This window comes from Macrobrachium rosenbergii, chromosome 54, assembly GCF_040412425.1.
Source record: "Macrobrachium rosenbergii isolate ZJJX-2024 chromosome 54, ASM4041242v1, whole genome shotgun sequence".
Taxonomy (NCBI): domain Eukaryota; kingdom Metazoa; phylum Arthropoda; class Malacostraca; order Decapoda; family Palaemonidae; genus Macrobrachium; species Macrobrachium rosenbergii.
In genome coordinates this window covers 12,690,725-12,716,056 of record NC_089794.1, presented here as the reverse complement: position 1 = coordinate 12,716,056, position 25,332 = coordinate 12,690,725, and the positions used below count along the sequence as shown (strand labels likewise).

Here is a 25,332-nt window from a genome sequence, read left to right as displayed (position 1 = left end):
GATGAAGGTCCCTGTCCCACCCCCTAAACCTGGGAGAAGACATACTGGAAGTCCAAGGGATGCCAGTGGGGTTTGCCCATGGGTAGTTACCCCTCAGTTGAGCCTGTTGCACAAACCCAGGTTTCGACAGATGGCCATTGTGGAATGGTTTCTCTCTGGATGTGTCATTTGTCGTCGAGTTCGGATGATTCAGGTTCCGGTAGCAGGCCCCGCAACCAGGCTTTCCAGATTCGTCCCAGAATTGAAGAGGCATGCGGACAACTTTGTCTGCTCTTCTCCGCTGCCTGTTATGTGTTACAGGGAGGTTCCTGCAGTCCACAGCCTCCCTGCAGCTATGCTGTGGATCCCTCTGTCTTTGAATTGGCCTGACTTCCTACTTACCCATGGGATATTCCAGAGACATCCTCTCCTGAAAGTGCTTATGTTGAGCGCCCTCCTTTGGCTCACAAGCGCCCAAAGGACCATCTCAGGCGCCCGTTGTCCTTGTCTAAGTGCCCGTCCCACCCTGAGCACCCAGCGCCAGTTTCCAACCCCCCAGTGCCAACTCCCGATCTCCTGGCCCCAACTCTTCATCACCAGTCTACTGCTCCTGAGTGCCAGGTGCCCACTTTAGATCAAGATGAATGGTCTTTGGTGCCCATCTGGCAACAGTTATCTGAAATTATGAGCTTATTCAAGAAAGCTCCCTCCTCCAAGCCTGCTCATGATTTGTACCCATTTCTGCTCTCTTCTTGTGAAGAAGAGGAATTTATCCAAGACCCTGCTCTTCCTTCAGCATTCACAGCTCCTCTTTGCTACCTGTTGACAAACTTTCCCTCATTTTTCACTCCAGCTACCCTGGTCTTGCCTGCATCGACCCTCCTGATGAGGACCCTCATGGGGGATAATTCCAGGGGTCCCAAGATGGTTCTTTCCTCGTCGTCTAAGAAGGCACTCAGAGAAATCAGAAACTGGCTTTCTGCTAAGAGGGAGCAAGGTAAGGCTTCTTTCATCCCTCCTCCCTCACCTGATTAAAAGGAGATATCTGTCATATGCCACTGGGGGAGCTCCTTCTTTGGGAGTTGCTGCCTCCTCCCAAGGGGACTTCTCTGGCCTCATTGACTCTTCCCGTTACTCGGCCTTCGCTCCAGTGAAGGTAATGTTCTCATTGCCAGAGCTGGACCACCTGGTTAAGAACCTCTTCAAGGTGTTTGAGGTCTTCGGTATCCTAGACTAGACGGTCGGAGCCCTTGCCAAGAAAATCGGAGACTACAAGGACTTAGATGAGAACTTCGCATCAGAGTGGTTAGGAGTTCTGTCGTGTGCTGGCAAAGCCATCAGGGCTGGCTTTTTGGAACTTGTGTCCCTTTTCTCATTGGGGTGTTGAAGAAGTGAGAACTTTGGTGCTCCTTCACCAGAAGTTGGCGCTATTATTTCTGCTTCTAGATCCTCTTCACCTTTTCCCTTAGACAGTACTGAGGAAAATCGCTTCGGACCTCCAGAAGTCCACTTGAGACCTGTTAGCGCAGTCCTCCAAACACCCCTGAGTATTCGTTGTCTTTGGCGCCTAAGACGGTCTTTCCTCTTCAGCAGCATCCCTTTTGTAGAAGCAGGCACAGGTTGCAACCCAGATCCCGTTCCAGTGTCTGGTTCTCAGCCAGAGCCATCAAGAGGAGTTCTTCCAAGGCCTTGCCTAAGAAATGAAGAAGTCCTTCTTGCCCCAGTAGGGGCCAGACTTAGGCATTTTGGGAGAAGTGGAGTCACAGGGGCAGAACAGTGGATCATCAAGGTTCTGAAGGAGGGCTACTCCATCCCCTTCATGGAGAACCCTCCTTTGGTCATGGAGAACCCTCCTTTGGTCACTTCTCCCATCATCTTGACGACCTACTCAAAAGACCGGAGAAGCATTCAGCCCCTTTTGAAGGAGGTATCTTATCTCCTTCTAAAAAGAGCCATAGAAGAAGTAGAGAGCATCTGCACAGAAGGCTTCTACAGTCATCTGTTTGTAGTCCTTAAATCACCCTCTTCACCTTTTCCCTTGGACAATGGTGAGGGAAATTGTTTCAGACCTCCAGAAGTCCACTCGAGACCTGTTAGTGCAGTCCTCTAAACGCCCCAAGTATTTGTCGTCTTTTGCACCTAAGATGGTCTTTCCTCTTCAACAGCATCCGTTTTGTGGAAGCAAGCACAAGTTGCAACCCAGTTCCCATCCCAGTGTCTGGTTCTCAGCCAAAGCCATCAAGAGGAGCTCTCCCAAGGCCTTGCCTAAGAAATGAAGAAATCCTTTGTACTCCAGTAGGGAAGTAACAGGGGCAGAACAGTGGATCGTCAAGGTTCTGAAGGAGGGCTACTCCATCCCCTTCATAGAGAACCCTCCTTTGGTCATGGAGAACCCTCCTTTGGTCATGGAGAACCCTCCTTTGGTCACTTCTCCCATCATCTTGATGGCCTACTCAAAAGGCACAGAGAAGCATTCGGCCCTTTTGAAGGAGGTATATTCTCTCCTAAAAAGAGCCATAGAAGAAGTAGAGGACATTTACACAGAGGGCTTCTACAATCATCTGTTTGTATTCCTTAAGTCATCGGGGGGTTTGAGACCAGTCCTTGATGAAAGCGCCCTCAGTCTCTTCGTAAGGAAGACAAAGTTCAAGATGGAGACGAACCAGTCAGTCCTGTCATCCATTCTCCTGGGTGATTGGATGATAACGTTGGATATGTATGACACATACTTCCTTATCCCTATCCATCCAGACTCCAGGAAGTATCTCAGGTTCTTCTTCCAGGGCAAAGTCTATCAGTTTTGGGCTCTTTGCTTTGGCCTCTCCATGGCACCTCAGGTGTTTGCTCAAGTCCTCTCCCTTCTCACAAAATGGCTTCATCTGATCGGCATCAACATCAGTCTTTACCTGGACGACAGGCTTCTTCGATCCCCTTAGAAGGAGAAGTGACGAAGGACTTGCAGACCATTCTTCGCCTTACTTAGGAACTAGGCATACTCATGAACCTCCAAAAATCCCAGTTAGCCCAGACACAAGAGATCCTCTATTTGGGGATGATTCTCAATTCTCAGACTTTTGGATTTTTTGTCCAAGAGAATTGCCAACTGCCTCCAGATGATCCATAGTTTTCTCACCCTCTTGTCTTGTTTGGCCCATCAGTGGATGAGCCTACTGGGGACTAGCGTCCATCAAGACGTTTGTCATGCTGGGCAAACTCCATGTGAGAGTCCTCCAATTCTACCTCAAAGCCAACTGGGACAGGAAAACCCAACCAGACTCCATTGTGTTTCCCCTAACTCAGGAAATCAAGTTGGACATCCAGTGGTGGCTGTCCAAAGGAAGACTTTCATGGGGAAGTCTCTTCTTCCTCTGAGCCCTAACCTAGACTTTTATTCAGATGCCTCAGACCTAGGTTGGGGAGTTAGGAAGTTTCCGGGACGTGGTCCCCAGGAGAACAGAGCTTTCCATCAACATCAGGAGTTGAAGGCAATTCATACAGGTCTTCAGTGTTTCTCAGCCATGACCTATGACAAGGCACTGGTAGTCCATGTGGACAGTACTGCCACAGTGATGTATATTCAGAAAGGAGGCACTCATTCCTTTTCTTTCTACCAGGCGGCAAAGGGTATCTCCTATGGGCAGACCAAAACCGAGTGACGCTGGTCACTCGATTTATTCAGGGGAAACTGAATGTTCTGGCAGATTAACTAAGCTGTTGGAATCATGTCCTTCCCATCAAGTGGACCTTGGATGACCTGGTCTGTCTCAACCTTTGGAGATTATGGGACAAACCGACTTTGGACTTGTTTGCCACTTCAAGAAACCATCGACTTCCCTTCTTCTGCTCTCCAGCCCTGGATCTGTATGCCTTCCACCCTTCAACAAGTTTGTCTCACACCACAACATCTCGATGACCCTCGTAACCCCGTTTTGGCCCATGAAGAAATGGTTCCCAGACCTTCTATGGCTTTTGGTGGACTTCCCAAGGCTACTTCCCAAAAACCCTGGCTACTCAAGCAGCCTCACTTCAAAAGATACCACCAAAGGTTGTCTGCTTTTGCTCTGACAGGCTCCAGGATGTCAGGAAACTTGTCAGAGTGAAAAGTTTTTCAGAAGCAGCTACAAAAGCTATTGCAAGTGCAGACACCAATCTTCTTGCGACGTCTACCAAGCAAAGTGGGCAGTTTTTCATAGATGGTGTCCCAGACATAACATCTCATCTTCCGAGACATCTTTGACACAAATAGTGGATTTCCTCCTCTATCTGAGGACCTCTTGAAGTCTGTCCTCTTCCACCATTAAGGGGTATCGAGCTATGCTCAGCCCTGCTTTTAAGCATAGAGGTCTGGACTTGTCATCAAACCCAGATCTTAATGACCTCATCAAGTTATTCAACACTTCTAAGCAGAAGAAAGCCGATTTAGTTTCTTGGAACCTAGATATAGTGCTAAAGTGGCTCACAGGCCCTTCTTTCAAACACCTCCGTTCCACTTCCCTAAAGGACTTCACTTGGAAGACACTCTTCCTCATGGCTTTGGCTATTCAAGCACGTAAGTGAGCTGCAGGCTATTGATAAGAGGGTAGGCTTCTCCCAAGGGGAGACAGTGTGCTCTGTTACCCTAGGTTTCCTAGTTAAGAAGGAGGACCCATCCAAGCCCTGGCCTCGTTCCTTCCACCTTAAGACTTTAATGGAAATCCTTGGCCTGGAGGAAGAAGAAAGGGTTCTTTGCCCCATTAGAGCCCTAAGATATTATCTGCACAGGACAGAGAAGATCAGAGGGCCATTCAGCAACCTCTGGTGTTCTGTCAAGAATCCTTCTTGCCCCCTTTCTAAGAATGCATTGCTGTTCTTCCTAAGGGATCTGATTTCTGAGGTGCATTCTCAGGTTCAGGAGGACATTTTGCCTTCTTTCAAAGTGAAAGCGCATGAAGTCCAAGCAGTCGCTACCTCCCTCTCAGGCATAATAATTTCCCTTTCGTCCATTCTTCAGTCGACCTTTTGGAGGTGCAAATCGGTCTTCATGTTTCACTACTTAAAGGAGGTCGAAACAGTGTTTAGGAATTGCAGTACCCTGGGGCCATTATAAGTGGCTGGCATGGTATTGGGGGAAGAAGCATAGGAAGCATTCTTTCTCTTCCCGGTCTCTTTGCCATGACGTAGGGTGTCGAGTTTTGGGGAGCGGGAGGGTTACTTTGTACGTGGAGTACCCACCATTCATAGTGGATGGGTGGTGGTTTTTTGTCAGTGCGGTGACAGGTTTCTGTTTATTCGTTATGTTAGTACTACATCTGGGTCAAGGGCATTTATTTATGTCTTGTCAGCGATCAGGCCTATCCTCCACTGCAAGACTCCCTCCTATGTAGAGGCAGCCCACGGCTCAACTGCCACACCACTACAGGTTAAGGTGAGCACCAACCAGAGGCAGTATTCACCTGCAGTAGCTCTCTTACCAGTAAGGAAACAACAAGCATTGTTTTAATGCTAGCAATCCTTTCTATTTCAAAGTCATTACTATACCTTAATGTTTTGGAGTAGAATATGCCCATATATCCCACCCCTATCAATATGGGATTCAGCTATGTAATTACTTGGTAAGTTTGTTATGTGAAAATGATATTTTCACAATGAAATAAGTTTCATATATACTTACGAAGTAATTACAGAATTGGAGCCCTCCCTCCTCCCCTCTTATGGACATAAGGGCACAAACAGAATGAGGTTGCCTGCTAAGTCGTTTGCAGTGCACCCGTAGTGGGCAGGGCTTGTCACCTACACTAAACTATCGAAGTGCTACCTTGATATTTAAATAAAAGACTGCTGTGCAAGTTAGAAACTATAGCTGTGGTAAGTATGTAAGAAACTTAATTTTATAATGAAAATACCATTTTTCTGGCTTTGTGAGACTATCAAGCATGGGTAGGAGTCCTCTTTGGGGAAGTCTGGACGCCCTTCTCATTTGAGAGGACACAAAGTCAGTGGCATGGGACTGTCTGTTACCTTTCAGACGAACTACTAGTTATTTCAGTTATTTCAACCAGTAATGGGACCTGTGGTGGCTGTCTTGTATACAAACCTGAGACCATCTCATCTGAGTATTTAAGGTTGATACTTTTTTGGAAGTGTGATTGTGAAATAAATTATCCTCCCTTCCTTTCCTGTTCCTCTTCTCAAGCTGCATCCAGGCCAAAGTACATTCTGGACTCGAGTGAGATACAGTTACGTGGAAGTACTCGTGGTCTCTGTAGTTTAGAAGTCGTTGTCCTCTGTCCTTCCTCTTTTAATGAGTGGGATGGACACAGTAGAGCTACTTCTGAACCCATTACTTAGTAATGGCCAGAATAAAGCTACTTGCTGACTTGACAGTTCCCATAGGAAACATGGTTCTCCTAAATATTGTTCCTTATTTGAGTTCCCTTTGTTTCAGGGGAGGTCCAGTGCCCTCGGTCAATGTTTTCACCAGACTGGTAGGTGTTTACAGAAGTCATTGCATTTCTTGCTTGCATAGGCAACCTGGAGCATGACTTCTCCAGGTAGAATCCAACTCTGGATTCTGGCAGGGGCAACCTTTTTCGTAAGCAGTCAGTCTTCATATGTGAAAGGCCATTGTTGTATCCCTGTAGGAACAAAAGACAAATTTTTTAATCTATTTGCATATCCCATAAATGTACAAACCAAAGCCATTCATATAAGTTGTCCCCATCTCAACAGTTCCACTTTGTCCCTGCAGCCAGTGGGAAGGTGAAGTGGCAAGAGGGAGGTGAGTAAGGGGTTATCCCATCTCATTCCTCATCTGCACCAGTTAACTATCTTCTTACCAAGATTCAGTGGCCATTCCAGGTTGCGCTGAAGAGTTCGCCACATATGTGAAAGGCTCTGGTTTGTTGACCTAGCAAAAATAGAAAGTGCTTAAAAATCTACGTTAACTTTAAGTGGAGTTTAGTTTAAACACTCCTTTGAATTTTCAGGGGCTGAAAAATATTTATTTCTGTTTTCCAACCAGTTAAATGAATAACAAGTGAAAGCCACTTAATTTAGCACAGTAGCATAGTATTAATGTTATTTTCTTGAGAGTTATTTAACTGGGCTGCTAAAGGTTTTTTTTTTAAATACTAATAAGGGTAGCCAGTTTAAGTATTTTTCGTAGTACATGTACAGGGTGTGAACTCCATATTAAAAACAACTGCATGTGCAATCAGAAGTATGTTGTAGGAAAGGAGGTCAAAGTATAATTCATTGTTGTTTGAAAATATAGTCATGTAAAATGATGGGGAATACTGTCAGACCCTCAGATATGTAATGGAGATAAATTGGTTGTCTGTAAGTTCAGAAAATGTTGTTCACATGTGCGATATTTCCCATCTTGGTCAGGGTGTTGTAAACAAACACGCTATCTATATGGCTGGCCTAGACATTTTTTTTATTTTTAAGCATGGGATGGCACTTGAATAGAATGATTCAATAAAGGTGACCATAATACTGTAATTTTTGTGTATATAATGAAATTATTCTTAAAAGGGATTAAGTTAAGTATATCTTAGTTTAACCAGACCAATGAGCTGGTTAACAGCTCCCCTAGGGCTGGCCCGAAGGATTAGATTTATTTTACGTGGCTAAGAACCAACTGGTTACCTAGCAATGGAACCTACAGCTTATTGTGGAATCCGAACCACATTATGACGAGAAATGAATTTCTATCACCAGAAATAAATTCCTCTAATTCTTCATTGGCCGCTTGGAGAGTCGAACGCTGGGCCAACGGCGTGCTAACCGAAAGCTCTACGTATATCATATGTAGAGCAGTTAGTGGGCTTGAGCTTTTCCTGTGATAGTCTATACTTTGTTTTGTTGCTGGCATTGTTCTACAAGGCTAAGTTTTATAATAAAAACATGTTAGATTATGCTAAGAATTACTGCTTTGTCATCAAAACATATATTAACAGAAGCTGTCTCACCTCTCGATTTGAAATTTAAAGTTTCCTCTCTGCTGATTATGTTATCCTAAACTCATGTCAGCACTCAAATTAAGTGTCATGTTTCACTCATGTGCTCTGCTGAACTTCAATTGAGCAACCAGTGTGATGCTGCCGTATATGTTCTGACTTGGTATTAAATCCTATTTTGTTCAGTGTTCTTGTGCTTTATGTTTATCTGGTACTGACCTTTTTTTGAATGAGAAAATGTTCAGTAAAAGCAGATCTTTAGTCAAAACTCGGCAAGTCATCAGGAGTCACTAGTTTTGTTATTTATTTAGAATCACTCATTTTCTTGAAAACTGTACCTAGAAATTGCTGTACAGAGCAAATTCTAGCATGTGCAAGTGAACCAGTGACATTGTTTCTTGTCTCATTGTTAAATATAAATAAATGCCATATTTTTCAGCCTAAAGGACTTACCCGTTTCAATAGGACATTTACGTTGACCTGTAAATACTATCCTAACCTATTTATCTTATTGAACTCAGTAAAAGCATCTTTTTCTGTTTTCTCTTTTATTTGAGTTGATTTGTATATATGCCAAGCTGTTGATTGTTAATGAATAGTGTGTGCCTCAGTAAGGGGTATTTTTTCCTTAGCAATACTGTATATAAGAAGTTAATTTCCAAAGAAAGGCGTAGTGGACAAGGGGTATACTGAGGATGTCTGCATAAACATTTTCCTTGTTTTCCGTAAGAATAATTTTTAACTTTGGTACTGTAGTTCTTAGTTACTAGTGAATAATATGTATCTTAAAGTTTATTTCTTAAAATAAGTGCTAGTAAATAAGAAAAAGCAATCACAGTATTCATGAATGAATATAAATAATCATCTACAAGCAGATTTGGCAAGAGACAATCTGCAACTAATTAAATAATTTTAATCTTATGATTCCTAAATATATCTCAACTTAAACTTAATACATTTCAAGGTTTAGTGAACATTTCAAGGTTTAGTGAATCTTCATGTTTTAAAAGTGTTCATTGTTTGGTAAAGTATCAATAATAAGAAGTCATGTTTTTCAGTGGTAAACTACAAGACAACAAAATTAAGCTGCTATAAATTTACTGACTGATAATTTTATAGGTTTTGGATAAGAGTTATTGTTGACTCACTCTTGAGCAGTCAGTAATGCCAGGCAGACTTACATCATAAATGCAGAGAATAATTGGACTAAATTTTCCCTGTTGTCATAAGTGCAAAATGCTACAAGAAGGGATGATCATGAGATAGTAAGTTGATGTGATTCCAAAATTAATCAGTATTGTGTGTAAGATATGTTTGATGTAGAAAGGAAATCTTCTGAGATTTCTTGATCAATAGTTGTGGTCTTGTCATCAGTTTTCCTCCAGTAACTCATACTAACAGTTTGTTGTCATTATGTATGATGTAAATTTTTTGTATTACTGAATATGCATCAGATGGACTACAGTAAACCCCATCACGTGTAAAAGTAGTATTAGCAGTATCAAGAGATTTTCCCTTGCAATAGCTCGCCCTTAGCTATAAGCCCCAAGCCATTGGCACTTGGCCTCCCATTGGTGGTATGGTTCTATTGACCATGGTCATCTTATATGAATTTTGGAAAAAAAAGCATCTTGTAGGTAATTGCAATAAACATGAGGTTTGTATTGCTAAACTGAGCTAGCCTCTTGTCAACAAATAATCATGCCCCTTGAGCAGCCCCTTTGAACGCAAGTTGGTCATTTTGATAATAATGTTTCAAGTATCATACTGTAATAGGTTTAAGGTTTTTCTTACACATATAAAGAGTTAGTGATTCTGACAATTCATTTTTATTTTACTTGCTCAATTGACTTTTTTATTTGTACAGAACAGTATCCAAAATACAAGATTAAATTCAGCAGCCCAGATGTTAAGTAACTTTTTAGGTGGTAATAAGGTAAATGAATTTTTTGTATGTTGCAAAGGTGTTATTTGTGAGGGGCTGCAACTGCTGTGCTTGTTTATAATTAGTTTTGGAAGATAAGTATTGTATATACTGTATATATATATGTATATAAGAGGAATATTGTTTGTTTGTTCCTGTATGCAGGTTACTGTTCTTGGGTACATTGGTGGGAATTACATGCATAGAAAATTGTTGAATTCAACCAGGTTGTTCTGCATAATTATTCCTTCAGTGTTTTAAGCTTATATTGCTTTCTTGTACTTTGTGGTTTTTTGCATTGCTATTCATGAAACGTTTTTTTTGTGTAATATATGTACAGCAAATGCAAGATTCTCTTGTGTAATTCTACAAAACTTTTGTTGGATATGTACGATTTCTGATACACATAATTGTTTACTTTTAATAAACTAATGCAACAGACAGAGTGAGAATATATCTCAACTAACCAGACAAATAGAGGCATTAGAAAAAAATTACGAAAGTCCACAAAATTATTATAGTGCAAATGTGGTGGAAATTGGGATTACTTATGTTTCTTTCATGAATGTTATATCGTTAGGGATCAAAGTACTTGGTTTTATGAAATGCCAGATTTTCAGTGTGGCATTTTGGAAAATTTGGTATCCCTCCATGTAATTATGCTTTGCTTAATGAATTGGAGCTTCTGTGCCAAGATTTGTGGCTGCTGAGTTATCACACTAGGCACATTTGGCTGCATTATGCCAGTTTGTGGCCATTTAACTGATGCTATCAAACTTTTGGCTGTGTCTACATCTGCATTAGTGCCTTACACAGTTGGATGTGAGTTTCTTTGCTTGAGTACACTCAGTCACTTGTTCCTTTGCTTGTTTATTTTGTATTAATATGTTGTTGTGTTGTTTATATCATGTGTATAGTTTTATTTATGTTTGATTTTATTTATATGTACTCAAAACTGTTTATTGATATTTGACACACGTGAACGAGCTTTCTGTTCTATGGGTACAATCTGTGCAATTTTTGGTATGGGTATTGTTCTGTTTTAATGTAAGGGTTTTATAAAGTAGGAGTTAATAGAGATAGTGTGTTTTTGACCATGTATTTGCCTTAAATCTCTATCATAATTGTAGTCTTTGGATTTGCAGTTTGTGTTTATAAGATCAATTACAGGTTGAACCTCTAATATGAAATTAGTAGTTCTGCTACTCCCATGGTGCACATTTTTGAGTCTGCTGCTATTTCTGTGGCTTAGGGGTACATTTCTGCAGTTATGCTGTATGTTATTGCGTATATTCTTGATGTAATTTGTAGGATAATTTTAAATAGCATAACCTATAATCTGTTGATTTCTTTTGGGGTAGCTTAATGTATACCTAACTTACCCTATAAAAGACAAACCATAGTTTAATTTCATGTAAATGGTATTTCTGAAGTATTGGGCTGTGTAGCTTTGAGCTTTGGGTTTATTTGGGGTGATTTCTGCTAACTGAATCATAGGCTAATTAACCATCATGCCCTGTGGGTAGTAATTTTGTGCTGTAGCTTTAAGGCAAAAATAAAATATTTAATATCTCATTAACAAAAATTTTGTTTTTGTTACTGAGGTAAATTTGTATAGTTATGTGTGGTAAGACATGAAATTTATATTTGCAGTAGTACCTCACCTATGTCGTTATATGTCGTCAATTTGTTCCAAGACTAGTGCTGTCAGTTGAAAAAGTATGTAAAGTGATTAAACACTTGAAAAAATGTCCTGAGACAGTACAAATCCTTATAAGCAACCCCATAATGTTGCTGATGTCTCAATAATTCAACATTTTTCCTCTTTGTAATAAATTTATACATTTTAATTGTAAAGAATGTAAAGAAAAAAATGATGCACACTGTACTTTAGTGCACTGTACCGATGGATGATGATGATGTACTTGATGGACTGGAGGAGGATGAGGAGAAGACTACAAGTACGTTGATGTTGATGGAATAAATTCTTTTCAGTTCACAGACCTAAATCTTGTCTCTTTTTCTTCTGGATGATGTTCCTCATCCCCTGAGCATCATCTCTGATATGAGCCAAAATCCATGACTTCATCACAAACAATTGACAGTGCTCATCAAATTTAAACCAAGAAAACAAGCTTGGGGGCAATCTTTTCATCCTTTACATGGCATTTTATTGTAGTCACCTTATTTTCCAACATCACAGTATGATGTGCAATAGCACTGTCACAAGGGACTTTCTTTAGAGCCATGGGAAAAACATTAAAGGCACTTATTCTATGCAAAGACACTGCAAATAATACATAAATCTTTGAATACACTGCCAAGAAACAGTGCTGCCACATGGCTGAACCCTGGAGCTATTTTAAAGCTTTTCAGTTGTTTTACTCTTAAATTACTTTCTTGTATATTATTTTTTCATATTTTAATATTTGTTGTTGTGTAATTTTGCACTTTTTTCGTGCTATTTGTATACTCGAGGCTTTTTTTAATATTTGTTACAGACAAACATAAATTTGAATAAACTAATATATCTCAGTTTTTATTTTTCCATATTTTTTAAAAAATACCATAAAGTAAAAAAAAGCCAGAAAACAAAATGACTTAACTAGGGGTATTATTTAACTAGTGGTATTACTGTAGTCTCAGAGTAAAAATATATAGGCCAAAAATTAATTTTATGAATTAAATGAATGGAAAGACAGCACCAGAATGTACTCATTATATTATTTTTACATTAACATAAAAACAGTAATAGTTGCATGTTAATGTATTCTGAGAGAACATGATTGAATAGCAAACACAAACTTGGGGATTTCATTTGATTTTCACTGACAAGTATGATTGCCATAGCCCAGGCTACCACTAAAAAAAAACCTTTTGCACTCAAACACGAAAACAGTATTATATGTGCACTAATTCAATTCTTCATATGTTCAGCAACATGCACATATCAAGTAACAAATTTTTGTCATCCATGTATTCTTGGAAAGAATACAGTTAAATTCTGATTGGCTGGCTTAGTTGCCTTGAAAATATGCTAGTCAGTCACACACCTTTACTTCTGTCCTTGAAATATGTTGATCCCTTATGTAAACATTGAGTGAAAAGCACTAAGTTTGAACAAATTTGGTTATGGTCATAACAGTTTGACTTCTGTATATCAATACTTCTTTTTTTGTTATATTTAGTTAGTGACAAACACCAAAGAACTGCTTTAGAATTAAATGCTGCCTTCAGTGCTCCTCATGCTTTGCACTTTATGCATTATTTAAGGTTCTTTGCAACGTCTCTTTAGCCCCAGCTGCAACCCCTTTCATTCCTTTTACTGTACCTCCATTCGTATTCTCTTTCTTCCATCTTACTTCCCACCCTCTCTCAATTGATTCATAATGCAACTATGAGGTTTTCCTCCTGTTACACCTTTCAGACCTTTTTACTGTCAATTTCCGTGTCGGTACTGAATGACTTCATAAGTCTCAGTGCTTGGTATTACATTCTATTTTATTCTTATGTCACGTAAGGTAACATCGTGCAATTTAATGTTGGTCATTAAATACAGGTACATGTAATTGATAAAAATGTCACTACAGTATACATGACTCATTTATTTCTTGCCAAAATACCACAGATTTTCAAGATTTCATCCAGGCAACCAGAAGGTGCAGAAGATGGTAACGCTGCTGACATGAAAGCAGAGGCAAAGTTTGCTGATGAATTTGCACAATTAGTGAATACTGAACAATTATCCCCGGAACAAGTGTATCATGCTGATGAAGCTGCCCTCTACTGGCATTGTTTGCCACGAAAACCCCTTGGCCAAAGTATTAAGGAGTGTCCATCTGGAAGTAGGGATTCTGAAGAGAGGGTTACTATTCTTTGCTGCACTAATGCTTCAGGAACACACAAAACCAAGCTGTTGGTTATTGGTGAAAGTGTTTACCAAAGAGCCTTTAAAGGAGTGAAAGTTCTCCCACTAATCTACCGTTGTGATGAAAAAGCGTGTATAACAACTGAACTTTTTCTTGAATGGTTCGAAAATTATTTTGTGCCTGAAGCTAGAACACACTGTAACTCTGTTGGCCTTGATCCAAAGTGTAAAATATTTTTGATTTTAGGTAATTGCTCAGTGTACCCTAAAGCAGAGCTGTTAACAAAAGACAATGTTTCTGTGCTATACCTCCCTCCTAACTGCACCTCTGTGATTCAGCCCTGTGGTATGGGCACAGTACACTTACTGAAATCTAAATACAGATCCGAGTTTTTGCAATGTTTTCTTATTGCACTGAATAATGGGAAGCTTCCTGCAGCTTTCTTGAAGGAATTCAACCTAAAGGATATGGTGTGGTTGCTAGCTTTTGCCTGGAATAGCATTGAGAAAAGTACACTGCGAAGTGGATGGCTCAAATTATGGCCAAGCTTAATGTTTCAGAGTGAAGAAAGTGATGAATGTAGAGCTTCTAGTGAAGAGAAAGTCATCCATGATGAAATAACCAAAGAGATTACAGAGGAAAGTTTGGAGGAATGGATGAATATTGATAATGAAGTACCTGTTGTTTATCAACCTCCTGGTCAGGAAATCATGGAAATGGTTCAGCAAGGTGATACAAGAGAAGGTCATCAAGATGACAGTGCAGAGAAAAATGAAGATGTGGAAGAAAGAATTTCTGTAGATGAATGTATCCAGATGACGAGAGATTTAATTGCAGGGCTGGAGCAAAGAGACTTTATAACTGCACAAGAAATAATGTCTGTTTATTTAATCCAAAGGAAATTAATTAGCAAACAGGAAAACTTTCAGAAGCAAGCTACGTTAGAACAGTGGTTGAAGGACATTCCTACCACTGCCACGATTCCCTCCACAGTAGAAAATCCATTTCCCTCCATCTCTTCTACCCAGAGTGTACACACAGCTATGTGTCATGAAGACCCTAAAGACACTTCTGACGTCTGGCCTAGTCTGCGCTACAGGTACTTATATGAGAGGTATGACAGGTATTATTTTTGAGATTGACCTTGATATTGCATGTAATTATTATAAAAACTGTGGTTGGGAGCATGAGTGATTGTGCAGATATGTATCCATACTGGTTCAGGTACCACAGGGATTATTTTTGTTTGGGGTTTTATATTGCATGTAACAATAAAATCATTGTTTGGAATCATTAATGTTTTTATTACGTCCTGTTTTAAGCTTGGTTATACCTTGAGAATGCAGCAATTTGTATGTGGAATAAGCATATTCAGTAGTTACATACAGGGGTTCCCATAAGGGTATTGAAGGTCAGTTTCTGTAGTTCAGCATTTTATGTAACCCATGAATGGCTAGTTCCCAAGGTATCAGGATTAAAGAGGTTCAACCTGAATTATTGAAACTTCAACCATAATTTCCAGTCACATTGTGAACGTGAATGAAACTGGTGTTATGTATTCCAGAGATTGTTGGAGCGGTGTAATAATCACAGCTACTTGTAAAGGCACTGGTCCAAACACTGAAACCAATTGTTAATTTGGTATCTCTTGTCCTTAACTTTGCCTCTTTCATAAAAGACTTATATGTTGAAGAAATTAGATCAGAATTTATTAATGGTCACATTATTGAAGCTGAATTGTATTGCTGTCTTGCAGTAGTCAAACACATTGTTAGTTCAGTAGGCCTACACGAACTACCTGGGTAAAGGCATATAATTACTTTGAATCACAGCTTTGCTGAAATGTGTAAAAATGATAGTCAACTGGTATATCCGTATTAGTAGGCAGAACAAAGAATTATGATGCATGCAGAAGGCCCATATTACTCTGTACTTTAGAAACATTATCGCTAACAAGGAAAATGGGAAGAGGTTTTGAAAGTTGTTACTGTAGAATGCTAAGCTTTCTGAAGAGTACAATGGGAAGGTCTTATTACAAATGAAGTGGCAGCAGAGTGTGGTGTTTATTGGCTGGAAAATTGACTGAAATCTTGAAGGCTGAGATTGTTTGACTTGTGTTGAGAAAGGATGAGGAACAGTCAGCCAGGAAAGTGATAGATGTGGAAATAGCAAGATGAAGACCTGGAGGAATGCGAAAGGACATCAACAAAGACCTAAGTCAAATGGGGACTCAGGTGGAAATGACAAGACTGAAGAGAATGAAGAGTGCTCATTTGATTTCTTCTCCACATGAAGGGAAATGTGGACACATAAAAATTATCCATAATTACTTTTGGAGCCTATGTAATGTGTTGTATGTATATATTGATTTATCATTGTAATAGATTGAATTTGTGTTGATTTAGCAATAGAGTAGGTCTGCGGCTAGTCAATCTTAAACTTGATCTTTTGAATTTCAGTCCTTACCTGAGTTCCAAGCTCAGCAATCCCAGCATGCAAGAGGTGCAGGTATGGCTGCTGGAGGAGGTGGAGGACAGCATACACAGAGAGGTGGTGGTAGTGGAGGCCGTGCTAATCCTCCACAGTCTAATATCACTAAAGTTTTTAACAAGTATGATGTTCCTGAAACGTCTCACCATTTTTACTCGGAAAGAATCGACCTTCACTTTTGTGATGATCCTGGACGTAAGTATATTTTTGTTAACTGTTTACATGTACTTTTTATGTTTTCGTTTTTCTATGGAAGCTCTTAGACCAAGTCATTGCAATTTGGCTTGTGCCACGAGACGGTGTGCTCATTTGGAGTAATAATAAATGATGCTTAGGTTACAGTGGTAGAATGAAGCTAATAGGTTGTCAGTAATTGATATTTTCTGCTGAAGAAAGTTCAGTTTAGACTGAATCGGATGTGTTGAGTGTTTGGTTGAAGTTTGCTACTTATAAAAGTACTAGTGTCTCCAAGTATTTCTCAAGTAATAGTTATGATTTTATTATTCTGATATACAGTAGATAGTGGGTTTATTGAAAGCATTATATGTACTTGATGAGTTGGCTAAGAAAAGCAGTCTCAGTCGGATAATTTGCATTATGAATGTGCCATGTCATAAAAAAGAAAGAAAAAAAAAAAAGAATTACGGAGAATTACAGAAAGAATGGAGGTAAAATGCCTGAGCACCTAGTAGTCTGTGAATAAATAGATACAGTCATCAGTTAGTAAAGGAATGAAAAGGTTTGTATGTGGGCTTTATGAGAGATCAGTAACAAATATAAATTATCTCTGCTTTTTATGTGAGTATAAGAAGTAATTTCCTCCCACTACTGTATATCAAGTCTTACTTTTACTCTTTCCTAAATGACTGGCTTGGAATGACAATAAAAGAGACATCCACCTATTGGGTATTCCTGTCTTTGCCAAGCTCTCTTATTCATTGTCCTCTTGACCAATCTCTCTTATTTCTTGCCTTCTTTGCCAAGCACTCTAATTGCTTGGCTGTTATTACTTTGGTACCCCTTAGTTTGATGCTGTCTATATTATGCCTTATGAGCTCACAGTGCCTGATACCAAAGTTTCTTTACATTGTCCCTCAGCCCTTAGCTACATTCCCTTCTGTCTTTTACTTTTCTTCATTTTAAATATTGAAAGGTTGCTAATGAGCAGGGTAAGCAATGGTATAATCACAGCTATTTTGCAAAATATTTTAAGAGTCTGAAATTGTGCACATATGGTCAACCCTCTGATCCCCCTCTCCACCCATGAAACCTTGGGGAGCAAGGCAAATGGATACTTGTCACTCATCCTGAGCTTACAGGGACAGTAAGGGTGTGTGCCAGTGAAAAGCTATTGAACTCTGAGAGGTGCTTGAGCCCAGGACTTATGCAGGTAGCAATGTCACTGGGCTGCTGTTACCATTTAGTCTCTTTCCCATAGCTATTCAGCTTGCTGTCTCCAATTTCCACCTTTCATTTGAGACTAGAATTGTGGCCCTGTGGTCTTGTTAAATAAACTTTTAATGATAAACAGAAGCAGAGTATATTAAACTTAATTTATAAAAATTATAATTACATCTGAAGCAGACTTATGTACTCAGTACTATAACAGAAACCCATTTTCTGTGTATCTTGAGTTGGTGGTTTGGTTTTCCGTGTTGTCTTTTTTACAATATTTGTTTTCTCATAAAAGAAAGTTTTTAGAAGTTCATAGCAGTAATGAAAGGTACATACTAAAAGTTTATTAGAATTTTATATTTGTCAGCAGAAGCAAATATACATTCACTCATGGGTGTGATGGCCATTTAATGAATGGCTTAATGTTGATTAAAAAAACTGCATATTTATATGTACATACTTGTACAGTGGTGGTATGGCATTTTGGTCAAATAGCCACATTCTGTTTAGAAGAGACTTAAAATGCCTCTGATTGCTTGGTTACTGAAGTTTGTTCTTCCATGGTAAATATCAGATAATATGAGTTACACATAATTGTGTACTGATGGATAATAAGTGCATACTTATTCTTATGCTTAAAAGATTGTCTATTAATCGCTGGACACTAATAAATGTAAGGTCAGTATGAAAGATTCTTAGATTCCAGAGTAGTTTTTTTACACTAATATTGTATGAAAAGAACTACTAACGGGACGGCATTAAATATGTCATTAATTTCATAAATTCATGTACATTTATATGAAGAATTCTTGAAAACCAGACCTCAAATAAGAGGAAGTATGCTAGGGTACTCAAGTCCTCATGAGTACTGTAGCAAATAATGGCCAACATAATAACATACTCAAATTTACCTGGAAATTATTGGAAACATGCATTTCATATCATGTTAGGATTTGATTAAAGTGAGGACAACAGGCATTTTCCCTCAGTAACTAACCTAATTTGGTGTTTCTGTACTGAAATGTGCTGCTCTATCGCCTCTTCATTTATTGAAATTCTTTGCTAAAAGCATCATGGAAGTTCAGTGGATAAATTGTTGTGCTAAAGAAAGAAACATTAATAATTGTAGTAAATATTGACGTAAATATTGACTCATGTACTGCAGTGTACTTGATTGTATGTACATTTTGTATGTGCGTTTGTCTGTTGATCTTGTCTGAGTATTGTTTACCATCCTTACCTATACATGTATTGCTCTCTCTCTCTCTCTCTCTCTCTCTCTCTCTCTCTCTCTCTCTCTCTCTCTCTCTCTCTCTCTCTCTCTCTCTCTCAGTAACCTTATGTGCACCATGTATGTAGGTCATGGTGTCGATTCTTTGTAATTATTTGCAAGTGAATAATGTATGGCTTGTGAAAAGTATAGTGCAAAATTTAGTCTAGTGTAATTGTTTATTTGTTTTAGTGAGTTTTTTAGGGGCTACCCTGGTAGTCTTGCATTGCTGATGGACTGGCACCATTTGATCCCATAGTGCCTGGACTATCAGGTATTTCCTGTGTATACACATTTACTGTAGGCACACATGGTCCCATGAATACTCCTTTCCTCCTCGTGGCAATTGTTGGAGTTTTATTCCTCCTGTATTTCACACTTGATAACTTTTCTTCTTGTAACAGTCTGGTCTGTTGCTTCTTTCATGTGTAGACCTCATCCTTCTTCCTTCTTGTTTCTTTTTATTATTTTATCAGGCCTGCTCTCACAAGAAAAATGGAGATTTTTGAGCAGTTGCATTTAAAAAATGTCAAGATTCTGTGGATAAATTACTATGGGAAAACCATGTTGCAAATGAAATCGGGTTAGAGATATGATAGCCAGAGAATGATAAATCACCTCAGACCTCAAAGATTAATTTTGTGTTGGACATTTAAAGAGAAGGGGAAAGGAGCTGTTAGTGAAAACTAGTTGATAATTTTGTACTGCACTGGGAAAGAGGTTAGTATAGATCCAGGGAACTATTGAATACAGAGAGTTCGAGCAGAAAGTTCATAAGACAGAAGATAGTGGCGAGAACTTATTTCACACCTAACCTCTCTTTTATGTGGTGTGTAAGATGTATCACTCATGGTTGCCTTTTCTCATCCAATTTGATTTGTATGTATATCTGGGTCTCATTCTTAACCAGGGAATTAAAATACTTCTCTCAGGTAAGATGGTATTCCCTCCACAAGAGGGATGGATTTTATTTGCTGATGTTGCTATGGTTGGTTTGTTTGTTGTAGCTAGGCATTGAAACATTTTAAAATAAAAGGTTTGTATATATGAAACAAAATTTTATGACTTAATCTCATCAGGTCAGTTATAAGGAAAGAACATATTCCAAGGGTTTAGGAATTAAGAAATTATAGAATTTACTCACTAGTTGCTGCCATAACCCATAGGAAGTTGGCTTTAAGTATTTAAAGATATTTCATATGGCTACCCATTGGAGGTTAATGCGTTTACATTTGATGAGATGTTTAACAAATATGTATGTATGTATGTTAAAGAAAATCTTACAGATTGCAAATTGGTAGCTAAACTTTTGAAATAGGAAGTAATAGTTAAATTTTTCTTATTTTGCCTAAACAGGTGCATACTGTATATTTTTTTAATAGACCTAAAAGATGTGGAACAGTGAAGTTGGAGCATTTTTGTAATTTTCAATTTGATAAAACTAACCTTAATTTTTTGTTGGAAAAACTAACCTTGTTGGGGTCATTATTTGTAGTTTAGTATGTGGCTGATGAAATTTTTTTCCAAGATACTGATGAGCAATAAGAAAAGGGTATACAGTAGTTCTCTGATTATTTTACATTGATTGTATGTCACCTATTGTATGGAGTATACTGTGCAGTATTACAGCTCTAATACTATATACTGTTTAGAAAAGTTTATTCAAGAAATAGAATTATTTTGTATTTTAATTTATGCACTTTTTTATTAATACCATCTTTCCTTTTTGATTTTAATAAAACTTCGCTATATTCAGTAAGTGCATGTCTTTTTGATGGAAATTTGAATCGCAACTTTTTGGAAAGATTGATTGGTTATTTCCTTAGAAAATTGTGCAAAGGAAGAAACATTGTATTACAGTATTAATGAATGTGTATATTACAAAAGTGATGAAATTTAAACAACAGTACTATAGTTAAAATTTTTATCATTAAAGAAATAAATGGTTGATGACATTTCAAGAATAAAATTTGCCATTTTTTTATGTTTGGATATCTCCATCTGTATTTGATTACTGATTTGATATTTCTGGACTCGTATACGATAACATGATCTCAAGTTAATGACATCTTCTGCATATCTAAGAAAATAGTTTAAATTATTGGCTTATCAAAAAAAATATATGACTTCACAACATTTTTGTGAGTCTAGAGGGAGGCAGTGCCAAGCTTATGAAATTGTAAGAATTATTATTTAATTAACAAGCATGGGTGCCATTTCCAAATTCATTGCCAAAAATCTTTCTTTGGACATGCTCCTTGAACATGGTAGGAGGTAAGATATAATTTATAGGCTAGAGATTGTAGAGAGAGAATATCCTTGCATGATACAAAGGTTTAATATATCGCAGTCATCCCAGATTAGCTTAGTAGCATCTTAAAATTGCTTGTCATACCTGCGTAAATGGGTATGGACAGCTTACATGTACATTTTCCAACTATACATAGTAGTTGGGTCTATGCCAAATATATGATTTACAGTAATAGTTTGTACTTGATTTGAAATAGCTGAACTGTTGTGTCAGTTTGAACTGTGGTATTCATTAAGATTGTAGCAGGTTAGTGCAGGATGTACCCTGTAGCAGAATCTGTGTACTGTAGTACATTTGAATTGTTAATACAGCTCATTTTTTTGTTTTCTGTGTTATTAGGCCTAATAATGCTACAGCATTTTTTTGCCATTGTTGTAATGGTTTCATTTTTCCAAGCTGGGCATTTTTGATACAGCCCTTTAGCAGCAAGGTGTCTTTGAGGTATTAATGAATATTGTAGATCATATATTTTGAGAACTTACTGACGTACTGTAATCATTGCATAATTGTACAGTTTTGTGTGAAAGATTTTTATGTTTTGTCACTCAGTTACCTTCTTTAGTTGTAAGTCTAGAATTGATGCATCAGTGAAACCATCAAAACTGACTTAGCATATATTGTGGAAAAGTTATCATGTAAAAATGAACAGTGTGATCAGCGTTATTGTTCCCTTTCCCATTTTGTGTAAGGTTTTCCATTAACTCTTAATATTGTGTAGGGTCAGGGTAAGCCATGATGTAATTTTTTTGTATCCATTTCATTGTTTAATGGAAGTGTTTTGTGTCACTGTGATGTTGAAGTTTGTCACATTTTTGCATTTTTAAGGTTTGACACATACTCGGCTTTCATTCTTAGGAAAGAAAGCCATTGATCTAATAGTTTGCATATTAGCTGCTAATTTTAAGCCTCATGTGAAGGACCCTCCCTCCCTTCCCAGTACTGAAGCCCCTTCACTAGCTACCCCAAAGCGTTGCATGATGAACACGCGTCCAGTTTTTATTGATTCCTCACACCCTGATTTCCCTTGTTCCCCAAAACCTGTTGACCGGGAATATCTTTTTTGACATTACAATATAGTTTCAGAATATGGCATGCCAGGGGATATGTTAGTAAGTGGTGTGTAATTTCCTCGTTTTGACTCAAAATAATTTTAGCTAGCACGGTTTCCAAAAGCTTTAAAGCCTAGTTGTTTTCAGTACATGTATGTTGCGTTATGTTAAAATGTCTCATGGCTTCAGATCATTTCTGCAAGTTGGTACGGGGAATGCACTTGCAGTTAAAAAAAGTTAAATCTTTTTAAAATGATTGCTTTTGAACAAGTATTTTTTTTATTTTAAAGTACTTATCCCATATTTTCCAGTGTTTGGAGTTAATATCTTCAGTATGTTGTTCTAAAATCAGAATATACATTGTAGATGTTAACAGGTGCAAATCATAAGTACTGGTAGAGTGATTTTGACAGAAAGGTTTTTATATGGAAACCAACCTCCAGTATGTTTGTAGTATTTGAATTGGAAGGTCATTAGTTTTCTGTCAATGAATTGCCATTTTCTCATGGTGTCATCCAGTTTCTAGTGAAAATCTGAAGCTTCAGGCTTATGTCTTTTAAATTTGACCCTATAAGTAGGTAATCCTTACATTCTGCCTGCTTGGCACTTTTACATACAACTGAAGATTTCTGTACCTTCAGTTGGGCCCCAGGTTCATACTCCTTGCACTTGTCATCCATTCTCTATGGTATCTTTTTACCTAGGTATCCCACTTCTTCAACATTATTTTTCCATTTTCAATTTTCATTGAAGACCACATCCTGTGAGTTTAACTACGTGACTGAGGGGTCTGCTAAGCCAGTGGTTATTGATAATGGTGATAAAACTTGATTGTAACTACATATGGTAGTTAGGAGCTGTGTGCTTTTGGTTTCTATTTATTGATTTTTTTGCCTTTACTTTGACTAGTGTCTTGTATGTTACTTCTATTTCCAACACCTTTTTTAGTGAGTGATAACTTCTTTGATCTGTGAAGTTCATGCCCTTATTCTTATACCTCAGTTTTTCCTCTATCATGCTGTCCAGCCACTCCACTCATCCTTCAATTGCTGTAAGTGCTGAAAGGCTGAAAATGCCACAGTGCTAGGCTTTATAGCGTAAATTTCATGATTCATTCATCCTCAAGGCGTGGATGACAACAAAGGTATTCACTTGATGTTGTCACCAGTGCTTTGTTCCTGAAGTGAAGTTTTTATTGAAAATAGGCAGTGTGCCTTCCCATCCTCATACAGTTGGCATTGAAGATGAATACGTTCAGGTAACTGCTGACCAAAACATCGCTGCTTCGGACACTTGATCAAGGTGTCATTACTTATATCAAGCTCTCATACAATCGGCAGGTATTATAGGGCAATTTAAGTAGCTATTGATATTGACCCTGACATTGAAATCATAGGCTGGTGGGAATCATTCACCTTTGCTGATGCAGTAACTATCATCAAAGAAGTTGTGGATGAATTGAATGTGTGCTGACAGAATCAAAGGCTTCCCAGGTATTGTTATGCTGTTAAAGAAGATAGCCTAAACAGCAAGACTGTGTTGGTGTTGAGGAATTTATTGATATGGTTGAAGATAGCCATATAGTTTTGATGAGCAAGGAGTTGGAAGACCTCATCAAGTCATCAGTAGAGGAGGTAGACGTGGAAGAAACTGAAAATTGTCCAGCAGACTAGTCTCTCGAAAAGTTGGGTGAACTGTTTTGCATGACAGAGTGTAAAGGAGAGGATTATGGCCTTTGAGCCTGTCATAGAGCATAGCACTAAAGTTACTTGTTAAATAACAGAAGCATTGAAACATCTTTAGCATACATATATATAAAGAATAGTAGAGGCAGAAGTAACAGTGCCCAATCACAGTGTTCTTCCCTAACCATCATCATTGTCTGCTCCTGATTTCTCCCAGCCATCTTTGTCTTCTTCTGCAACCTCATTCCAGTTTTCAAAGATGATCTTTATGGTCCTTCTGGCTAGCGGCATCAAAATGACCACACCAATTCTCTCTGTCACCTCTCTTTGCATTTAAATCACCAAGGTCAACAATCCTGTAATACTCTCCAAAACTAGCCTGGCACAGTCAGACCTTTTGTTTCATCCTTGAGGTAAATACTCCTACTATTACAACTTTTCTCCTGTTACACTTGGTCTTACCCATACAATCCTTGAACTAAAATATTTGTGTAAATGCATCTGCTCTCTGGGTCATTTTGACACTAAAAGCAATATGTCTTCGTAGCTCCACACTTTCCAGCTGACCCAGACAATCATTCTTTGCCCCTCCCATTCCTGTGCGCTCTGCCCTTTTGCCTTTTTTTTCACTAAGTGTCAAAACACCAACTTTTCTCTCTTTTAGGTCAACCAACTTTTATACATTTCGTCTCAAGTACGCCATACTTATGCTTATATAGATCCCCAGGACTTATAATTTCATTCCTCTGAAATTTTTATTTTTCAGTATCAATACAGGATATGGGCCTGTAAACTCTTTACTTCTTGCCAGGTGGTGACTCTCACCATGCAAAATGGCTAGGATAATACTTTTTTCTTTTTCTAACCCTCCCCAGGAGCGAAAAGTGATATTGCCATTGGCCTTAGGAGGTGGAACTCATCCTTGATTCAGGGGTATTTCTCTCACATAGGAACAATTATTCCTCTCAGCCACATTTTGGATACTTTCCAAAATCAACCACACATACCTCACACACCCTGGTCAATACTTTGTAACCCCATCAAGTGATGACTTCCATTCTTTGGTCTCCTAATTGCCCTTCAGATATCCACAACAGTCACTTTTTCAAGCATTCTCAAACATACACTGTAATTTTTGCTTTGCACCTTTGAGCTCTGCCTCTTTTCTCTCTTCCACATCTCAACAAATTCTCACATTACATACTTTATAGACCCATGAATGCACTACCTTCAAACAGCATTTCTTCATTTGCCAGGTTTGTCCTGAATTCCATCTGCTATTAACCTTTCTGTTATGTAATTCCTTGTAGAACAAAGAATTTCTTTGCTTGCCTTCTCCTTCCCCTTTTTATTTTATTACATAATTTCTTATCCTCTCTCACCTTCCTTTTGGCCTTACCTATCTTTCTGTGTTCCCTTC

The 25,332-nt window shown here is 38.4% G+C and overlaps 1 protein-coding gene across 4 annotated transcripts in view; it reads left to right on the top strand.

Annotated features, from left to right (window-relative positions):
• Positions 1-25,332, top strand: part of LOC136834753 (bridge-like lipid transfer protein family member 3B) — a 126,973-nt gene that overhangs the window by 12,713 nt on the left and 88,928 nt on the right. For 2 of the 4 annotated variants that reach the window (XM_067097356.1, XM_067097357.1), the window contains exons 7-8: positions 9,787-9,855; positions 16,172-16,397. In XM_067097356.1, the coding sequence (XP_066953457.1) occupies positions 9,787-9,855; positions 16,172-16,397 (295 nt within the window). The remainder of the gene's footprint in view (positions 1-9,786; positions 9,856-16,171; positions 16,398-25,332) is intronic. The other 2 variants (XM_067097359.1, XM_067097358.1) reach the window with 1 other exon arrangement.